General features: G+C 44.5%; 1 protein-coding gene across 5 annotated transcripts in view; it reads right to left on the bottom strand.

Annotated features, from left to right (window-relative positions):
- Window positions 1-2,668: 2,668 nt before the first annotated feature.
- LOC309386263 (protein spinster homolog 3-like) overlaps window positions 2,669-10,149 on the bottom strand; it is a 65,487-nt gene continuing 58,006 nt past the window's right edge. For all 5 annotated transcript variants that reach the window (XM_081941428.1, XM_081941427.1, XM_081941426.1 and 2 more), the window contains one exon: window positions 2,669-2,959. In XM_081941428.1, the coding sequence (XP_081797554.1) occupies window positions 2,928-2,959 (32 nt within the window). In that variant the 3' untranslated portion in view covers window positions 2,669-2,927. The remainder of the gene's footprint in view (window positions 2,960-10,149) is intronic.

Raw genomic sequence — 10,149 nt, 5'->3', positions numbered from 1 at the left:
GGTTCCCCTCACACATATGTGCTAGTCGTTCCCAACTCTAGGGAGAGTGCTCATCTCCGTTTCAAAGCACCGAAGACCAGCGCTGTCCGAAGACTTCTCCATGGTCATGTGGCCAGCATGACTAAACGGCGAAGGCGCATGGAATGCTGTTACCTTCCCACCAAAGGTGGTTCCTATTTTTCTACTTGCATTTTTACATGCTTTCAAACTGCTAGGCTTGAGACAAGATGGGACAAGTAATGGCAGCTCACTCCATTGCACAGCAATAGGGATTCGAACCACCGAACTGCCGACCTTTCTGATCAACAAGCTCAGGATAGCTTAGCGCTAAATTTTTAAAAAAATATTGAGGACAAATACTGGAAGTAGTGAGAATCCCCATAAGAAGACCAACACCCTTCACCGCTTCATGTCAAAAGCATCTTCTATCCATCTTCATGGAGTGTAACAATAATGCATCTGGATGGCTGTTGTTTTTCTGTATTGCCTTATGGACCACAAGTTATAAAACAGATTTATGGAGCCCTAAGTCTGAACATAAAACCTTGCTTGTGAGTCATCATCAGTCTGCAAACGCTGGAAAGATAAAACCGTAGTCTGTTCTAGGGCTAGATTTCTAGCGCACCATTTGTCCACTGATTTATTTATCGTAAATATATTTATCCTGCCATTCTTCTACTGTAAGTCTGGATGATATAAATATTTCTGTGCAGCACCCTTGTTCCTAGTTTCCAAGATGCAAAAATGGTGTTCAATAATAAAATTTAAAAACTGAATACAGTATAATTAAAAGGATAAGACATTAGACATATTATCATTTAGGGTAACAAACACGAGCCAATTTGCTTCTACTGGCCTAAAATGCCTGAAGAAACATTAAAGAAACATGGGTGCCAAATTTGCGGTGTCACATTGCCATCGCGAGACGTTTCACGACTTTTTTCCCCTTTGCGGAGTTGGGGTGGGCGCAGCTTGTGTGTAACCTTCCTGTCAGGTCTGGAAGCTATATTTTGCATTGGGCCTTCAGGCCTGCCACATTAATGCTGTGGGAAACTGGGAAAGGGGATTATATGGAGTATGGATGATATATAGTCAAAATAACATTCTTTCTCAGAGAGTCAAGGACATCTTGCCCTGCACCTGGAGTAGTGTGACTGGGAGGCCTCTCCAGTTGGGATGGTGCTTGATTGGACCATGTGATGGACATATGGGTGCTGAGCAGGGACTTGGACTTTCATTTGGGTGGGGGAAACCTGGAAGCTTTCAGATTCAGGTTTTCCCAGATGAGCCTATATGACATCTCTAATAAAATGGAACTTTGAGGAAACTCAAGCCCTGCACTCTTCTTTCATTAGGGATGTTATTTGGGACCCTGACATCTGCATTAGATAATATGTGACTTTGAAGAGAGGCTGAGATGACAAAATAACCCTTGCCCTGCCTGTAATAACAATGACGAAAGTCTACAGGTAGTCCTTAACTTACAGACATTATTTTAGCAACCGTTCAAAGTCACAATGGCACTGACAAAGGTGACTTATGACTTGTCCTCACACTTATGGCTGTTGCAGCTTCCTGTGGTCAAAATTTGGGCACTTGCCAACCAGCATGTATTTATAACAATTGCACCATCCTGGGGTCATGTGATTACCATTTGTGACCTTCCCAGCCAGCTTCCAACAAGTAAAATCACTGGGGGAAACTGGATCTGCTTAATGACCACATGATTCACTTAACAGCCATAGTGATTCACTGAACAGCCATTGCAAAAAAAAGGTTATGAAATTGAACACAACTCACTTAATCATTAATAATTAACGAGGGACACGGTGGCTCAGTGGCTAAGACGTTAATCAGAACAGTCGGCAGTTCAATGGTTTGAATCGAACCAGTAAGTGCCTAGTGCCGCGCAACGGAGGGAGCTCCAGTTACTTGTCCCGGCTTCTGCCCACCTAGCAATTCGAAAGCACGTAAAAAATGCAAGTAGAAAAATAGGAACCACCTTTGGTGGGAAGGTAACAGTGTTCCGTGCGCCTTCACCGTTTAATCCAGTGGTGGGATTCAAAATTCTTTATGTGGGCGTGGTTTTGGGGGCGTGGCAAGGGAAGGATACTGCAAAATCCCCATTCCCTTCCCACTCTCAAAATTTCTGCTACCGGTGCTACAGAACTTGTCAGAACTGGCTGAATGCCACCTCTGGTTTAGTCATGTTGGCCACATAACCACGGAGGCATCTTTGGACAGCGCTGGCCTGCAACTGCACCTGGGGGCTGGGGAGGGCAAAAACGAGCAAAAACCAAACTGTTTGGGCTCATTTTCCTCAAGGTAACCAATAAGAAATGAGTTAAGTGTTTCCGTGTTACGCTTTGAGAATGTATAAGAACGCGTGCATCAATAATAAAGATTGTTCAGAATTTGCAATGTTAGCCATGGGCTAACATTTCTGAACCTGGCTGCCAAATAAACTTTTCCTGTATCCTGAGAAGTCTAAGCCTGTCATTTCCTGCAACAATAAGAAGGAAACATTTTGTTTGCAAAGATTGGGGAGGGACCTGAGATGAAAGCCCAAAGGATCCATCACAAAATACACACACATGTTCTCCACATAACTAGAGGCCCACCCAGTAAGAGGAACCGCCATTTTACTGCATTCTAAATTTAAACAGAGGTTGTGTGGCATATGCAGAAAGAGCCCTTGCTTGATAGATTTGCCTTCTGCCCCTGCTAGATTCCTTGGCAGACTCTTCCGGCGATTCTGACATGAGGAAATTGGAGCACATTTTCAATGCCAGGCTAAGACGTTCAGTCACGGAAGGGTTGCTGCTGTCACCATCGACTTAACATGGAGGATGTGTCAATTTCAGGCCTTCTCCTTCTTTGCAACAATGGAAACGGGAATAGAGGTAGAAATGTCAGGTTGCCACTTCTCACGGAAAGTCAAAGCTTTTGTTCTCAATGCCTGAAACAAGAGGTTCCAAGAAGAGTGAAAAACAAGTGGAAAACAAAGACCTAAACTGCCATTTCTTTACGGGTCTGATAGTCTCAAAAGTAGTCCAAATTTCATGGGGCCTGAAACCTCATTATAAACGCAGTCACTAGAAAAGGGCTGCTATTGGAGCATGCCCAGTTTACAGAATGGTTGCCACAGTAGAAGTGGTTGGTTACAGAAACCAACATACCGAAGAACTAATGAAGATGTTCATTATCGCTGCTCAGGAACCAACTTAGTCTAGTGGTTAAGGCAGCACCAGGCCAGCGATGGGTTTCACATTTTGTTACCACTGGTTTGCCTTGCGCCCACTCAACCTTCCATGCATGAGTTTTGCTCACACATGGGTCTTCAGCACATGCGCCCGGCCTAAAAAATGCGCCTAAAGAGGATGGCATTGAGCTGGGGCAGGTGAGCGGCCCCACCTGCAATTTCTGCTAATGGTTTGGGTGAACTGGTCTGAATCAGCTGAATACCACCTCTGCACCAGGCTAGATAGTAGCCGATTGTGAGTTCAAGTCTCGCCTTAGCCATGAAAGCCAGCTGGGTGACTTAGGGCCAGCCATTCTCTTTCAACCCAACTCACCTCACAGTGTTGTTGTTGTTGAGGGGAAAATAGGAGGAAGGAAGGTGTGTGGGATACGTTTGCGCCTTGAGTTATTTGAAAAAATAATAATAAAGATGGAATACAAAAATAAATAAATAGCCCACAGCTTACTTTGGTTGTGTATCTTTGGGGAAGATGGCAAATAACCTCACACATTTAATGACATCTCACAAAAGATATGGGTTATATTTTCTGCGTGACGTCATCATGGCTTCTAACAGGTGCCTGTAAGTTCACTGTAGTCTTTTCCTTAAGTCAAGTATGCACATTTACAAAAAAACTGGACAGCATCCAGTCAACGTCTACCTGACTCCGTTGTTACATCCTCAAACCCTCACAGCTTCAACCTTAAACTATCTACCGTGGACCTCACCCCATTCCTAAGAGGTCCGTAAAGAGGGCGTGCATAAGCGCACCAGCATGCCTACCATACCTGTCCTATTGTCCTCATTTATTTGTATTCATTTCCTTGTTCATGTCCATGTTCATACTTATACCTGCTATCTTGTACATGTTTGACAAACTAAATAAATAAAAGAAAGAAAGAAAGAAATTTTCTAACAATTCTTATGGCAGTTATGGGAAATTTAAGGCCATTCTGAGAAATAAAGATGGTTTTTGGAAGGTGATGGCTTGCAGCTTGCTGTGTAATTTGGTTTAAAGTTAAAATGAGCTTTAATTTGAAGAAGAAGAAGAAAGCAAAATGGAAAGAGGCAGGCAGGGGGCTAGTATGTACCAATATAGACATGTGTGAGCACATGGGTGCCACGTGGGTGCTGCAATAGGGATCCCAATGGTTATTTATTTTTAAATTGATTCTGGTTTTAATATAGTGCTAAACTAATATTCTCCATCATTTCCATTTAATAAAAGATTTGTACTCCCTCAAAATGGGGAGGTGTTTTTTTTCGCAGCTAATTTCTCTGAAGTGGTTTTGGAGGGCAGCTTGACTTCTTCCTTTTTTTTAAATGAGGCAAGCAAAGATTTTGAAATTAATGCAATGCCCAAAATACTTTCCTACTGGAAATACCAACAATTATGGCCCTCGTCAGATCCTCCTGGCCTGTTTCCTGAGTGACAAGGCCCGTGGGAAACTATACAGCCTTAGACTCAGGGGTCTCGTTGTCTGGGAAACCTGCTGAACGTCGCACGAAGAAAGGCTTAAAACTCCTTGCCCATTTCATAAAAATAAAAGGAGCTCCAAGAAAACAGTCTCCATCCACAGCCTCCGGTACATTTGCTTCCACAGAAAAATCTGGACTGGAAAATCGGGCCTCTCTTTTGTCAGAAGACACAATGCTGCTTATTGCTTGGGCGAAAGACCATTTCAGACACACAAAAGTGTTTTTTTACAATAGATTGCAAACAGAAGGGATTCCCTAAGCCAGAGGGCCTGGCTGTCCACATCTGTAATCTTCTCCACCCAGAAACAAGAAGGGCTCCCCTGCCCATCTTCAGATTTAACTTCTAGAGATTTTGAGGGAAGTTCAACCCAATATATTATATGTTATGTTATGTTATGTTATGTTATGTTATGTTATGTTATGTTATGGTATGGTATGGTATGGTATGGTATGGTATGGTATGGTATGGTATGGTATGGTATGGTCTATATCAGGGGTGTCCAAACTTGGGAACTTTAAGACTTGTGGACTTCAACTCCCAGAATTCCCCAGCCAGCATGGCTGGCTGGGGAATTCTGGGAGTTGAAGTCCACAAGTCTTAAAGTTCCCAAGTTTGGACACCCCTGGTCTATATTATAGTATAATAATCCTTCAAGCCACCCAAACAAGTTAGATTTCGGGTCCTCAAATCCGCATAGCCTTTAATAGTTCCAGCATCATCTGGAAGGTATCAAGATGATAGCTAAGATAAAAAAAATCCATGGGATAATAAAATGTTAAGTCTATGATTCTCAACATTTTTGTCTTTCTTCCAGTATCTGAGACTTTATGGTTGCCATTTAATGTTTTATGAGAACTGGTTCTAGGATTGATAAGAAGTCTAATATCTGCCTCCAAAACAATTTAAAAAGGTAAAGGTTCTCCTCACACATATGTGCTACTCATTCCCAACTATAGGGGGTGGTGCTCATCTCCATTTCAAACCCGAAGAGCCAGCACTGTCCGAAGACATCTCCGTGGTCATGTGGCCGGCATGACTAAATGCCAAAGGAGCAACGAACACTGTTACCTTCCCATCAAAGTGGTTCCTATTTTTCTACTTACATTTTTACGTGTTTTCGAATTGCTAGGTTGGCAGAAGCTGGGACAAGTAAAAGGAGCTCACTCCATTACGTGGCGCTAGGGATTCAAACCGCCGAACTGCCAACCTTTCTGATCGACAAGCTCAACATCTTAAGTCACTGAGCCACCACGTCCCAATTCCAAATTAGCATGCAGGTTTTTCCCTGCTCCACAAAAAAGAGGCAACCCTCCTGTTTTTTACATGGAAAGTTGAAAGAAAATCAGAAATCTCCCTTAATTTACCTACATGCAGATTTCTCAATTGAAATTAGAGTGGCCATTTCTCCATCTTTCCCAGTTTTATCCAGAGATGCTAAAAAGTGAATTTTAATCAACCTCCAGGGCATTCGAGCTATAGTATGATATTTCTCGGCCTGGATTTATGGAAAGAAATCTTGGAGTGTAGGATAAAAATCTTTGGAGTACAAGAGGTTCTGATTGCAGACCTTCCTCTGAAAAACTCTGCAGATAATGTCATCAGCCCAACGGGCTCCAATCCACCACATCAACAACATTTTAAATGGCACAAGATACTTCATTGCATTCACTGCAGCAGCTGAATGCAGTCAGCCCTCCAGGAAAAAAAAATAGCTGTGTTCAGAAAAGACAGAATCAGGTTATTGAGCTGACCTGTTTTGTGGACTCCCACAATACATTAAACAATAACTCGACCATAATGGCAGTTTGCACAGGGATCTGAACTCCCACCCCAGCCCAATATTAAATGCGTATTGTAAAAATGTTGTGTCTGTATCTATCTTGATTAATTGTTGGTAAAAACAATAATAAGTGGAAGATGCTGCCTCTCCTTCTGAATGTTAACAGAATAACAGAGTTGGAAGGGACCTTATAGGTCATCAAGTCCAACCCCCCACTCAAGCAGGAAACCCTACACCGTTTCTGATAAATGGCAGTCCAATCTCTTCTTGAAAGCCTCCAGTGATAAAGCTCCCACAACCTCTGAAGGCAACCTCTGTTCCATTGGTTGATTGTTCTCACTGTCAGAAAATTTCTGGAACACTGCTATCATGTCTCCCCTGGTCCTTTTCTTCACTAGACTAGCCATGCCCAGTTCCTGCAACTGTTCTTCATATGTTTAGCCCCCAGTCCTCTAATGATCTTGGTTGCTCTTCTCTGCACTTTTTCTAGTCTCAACATCTTTTTTATAGGGTGGTAACCAAAGGTGTGGTCTTACTAGGGCTTTATAAAGTAGTATTAGTACCTTATTTGATCTTTATTGAATCCCTCTCTTAATGCAATTTAGGATTGCATTGGCTTTTTTGGCTGCCACTGCACACTGCTGGCTCATATTTAGCTGGTGGTCCACTAAGACTCCAAGATCCCTCTCACAGGCACTGCTATTAAGCCTGGTTTCACCCAGTTTATCTAAGACTATGCCTAGTAAGAGAAAGCATCAAAGTCTTTTGCAAGTGGATTTATATGTTGTTTTAACTTTCCTGACCTTACTCCTGGAAAGTACAAGGCAGCTAAACCATCTCAAAAGGTTTTGGCTGGATTGGACAAATGTAGTCCACTTTCTACTTTATCCAGTTTAGAGAATATTGTTAAGAAGGTGGCAGGCTGACAGCTCCAAAAGTTTCTGGAGGAAGCAGATGGTTTACAGTCAGGGTTCAGGCCAGGACATACCACTGAGATAGCAATGAACAATTGCAGGAACTGGGCATGGCTAGTCTAGTGAAAAGAAGGACTAAGGGAGACATGATAGCAGTGTTCCAATATTTGAAGGGCTGCCACAGAGAGGAGGGGGTCAAGCTATTTTCCAAAGCAACTGAAGTCCAGACAAGGAATAATGGATAGAAGAGGTTCAACCTAGAAATAAGAAGAAATTTTCTTTCAGTGACAACAATCAACCAATGGAACAGAAATTGCCTTCAAGAAGTTGTGGGAGCTTCATCACTAGAAGCTTTCAAGAGACTGGACTGCCATGTGTCAGAAATGGTGTAATGTCTGCTTGGGTGGGTGGGAGGTTGGACTAGAGGACCTACAAGGTCCCTTCCAACTCTGTTAATCAGTATCTTTGATAGGATTTCTGGTAGACTCAGGATGGGAGTGGTGCATCCATTCTGGCCCTACCTCATCTATTAATGGCTTTTGATAGAATTGATCATAGTATCTTTCTGGACCAGTGGAGAAGGTTGGGAGTGGGAGACAGGTACTCCTCTTCCCTACATTCCAGTTGGTGTTCAGTGAGGGGTGGGGAGAAAGTTGGAGAGAGAAGATCTAGCTCTAGACTTCTGCTATGTGGGGTTATGCAGAATCCATTGGTGAGCTCTCTGGTCTTATTTAACCTCTACATCAAAGCTCTGAGTGAGATAATCTGTCAACACGCAGGATTAAGTATTGTGAATATGCTGATGATATTCAGTTGGACATCTCAACCCCACACTGCCCAGATGCTTTCCTATGCCTAGGGCAGTGGTTCTCAACCGTGGCAACGTTAAGATGTGTGAACTTCAAATTCCAGAATGGGAAAAATTGCCAAGGTTGAGAAACAATGACCTGGATAGAGAAGAACCGACCAGCTCAACTCTGAAAAAGACTGAATGAATGTGAGTTATAGGGATCCTCAAATCTAGTAGCTTTCTACTGTTCAATCTGAATGAGTGAGCAATCTTGGACTCAAGACCAGGGGGGAAATTCAGCAGGTTCTGAAAGGTTATAGAGAACCAGTAGCAGAAATTTTGAGTAGTTTGGAGAAACGGCAAATACCTCCTCTGGCTGGCCTCAGAGTAGGGTGGGAATGGGGATTTTGCAATATCCGTCCCCTGGAGGGGGAGGGAATGGGGATTTTGCAGTATCCTTCCCCTGGAGGGGGAGGGAATGGGGATTTTGCAATATCCTTCCCCTGGAGGGGGAGGGAATGGGGATTTTGCAATATCCTTCCCCTGGAGGGGGAAGGAATGGGGATTTTGCAATATCCTTCCCCTGGAGGGGGGAGGGAATGGGGATTTTGCAGTATCCTTCCCCTGGAGGGGGAGGGAATGGGGATTTTGCAATATCCTTCCCCTGGAGGGGGAGGGAATGGGGATTTTGCAATATCCTTCCCCTGGAGGGGGAGGGAATGGGGATTTTGCAATATCCTTCCCCTGGAGGGGGAGGGAATGGGGATTTTGCAGTATCCTTCCCCTGGAGGGGGAGGGAATGGGGATTTTGCAGTATCCTTCCCCTGGAGGGGGAGGGAATGGGGATTTTGCAATATCCTTCCCCTGGAGGGGGAGGGAATGGGGATTTTGCAATATCCTTCCCCTGGAGGGGGAGGGAATGGGGATTTTGCAGTATCCTTCCCCTGGAGGGGGAGGGAATGGGGATTTTGCAGTATCCTTCCCCTGGAGGGGGAGGGAATGGGGATTTTGCAGTATCCTTCCCCTGGAGGGGGAGGGAATGGGGATTTTGCAATATCCTTCCCCTGGAGGGGGAGGGAATGGGGATTTTGCAGTATCCTTCCCCTGGAGGGGGAGGGAATGGGGATTTTGCAGTATCCTTCCCCTGGAGGGGGAGGGAATGGGGATTTTACAGTATCCTTCCCCTGGAGGGGGAGGGAATGGGGATTTTGCAGTATCCTTCCCCTGGAGGGGGAGGGAATGGGGATTTTGCAGTATCCTTCCCCTGGAGGGGGAGGGAATGGGGATTTTGCACTATCCTTCCCCTGGAGGGGGAGGGAATGGGGATTTTGCAGTATCCTTCCCCTGGAGGGGGAGGGAATGGGGATTTTGCAGTATCCTTCCCCTGGAGGGGGAGGGAATGGGGATTTTGCAGTATCCTTCCCCTGGAGGGGGAGGGAATGGGGATTTTGCAGTATCCTTCCCCTGCCATGCCCACCAAGCCACACCCACAGAACCGGTAGTAAAAAAAATTGAATTTCACCACCGCTCAAGACTCCTGCGCAAGGCAGCCATGGCCAGGAGAATGACTGCAACAAATAAGTTTTGTCCTCCAGATGTGCCCATTCTTGGATCAGGAAGCTCTACTCATGATCACTCGTGCCTTAGCAACCCCCCCATTTGGATTGTTGCAATGCACTCTACATGGGGCAGCCCTTGAAGAATATTCAGCTGGTCCAGAATGCAGTGGCCGCGTCATATAACACGGATGCTCTCTGAGTTGCCCTGGTTTCCCAGCACAATTCAGGGTTCTAATTGTCATCTTCAAAACTCTGCATGGCATAGTACCAATCGACTTGCAAGATGGTCTCTCCCCAGTGATTTTCGCCTGCCCCATCAGTTCTGACAGACTGGAGATGCTCCAGATGTCATCGATAAAACAAAGTTATCTGGCAGCTCCCAAAA

This window comes from Natrix helvetica, assembly GCF_964273705.1.
Source record: "Natrix helvetica genome assembly, chromosome: 2".
In the NCBI taxonomy this organism is placed as follows: Eukaryota; Metazoa; Chordata; class Lepidosauria; order Squamata; family Natricidae; genus Natrix; species Natrix helvetica.
The sequence above is the reverse complement of the archived record's forward strand: the minus strand, read 5'-3'. Positions and strand labels throughout refer to the sequence as shown.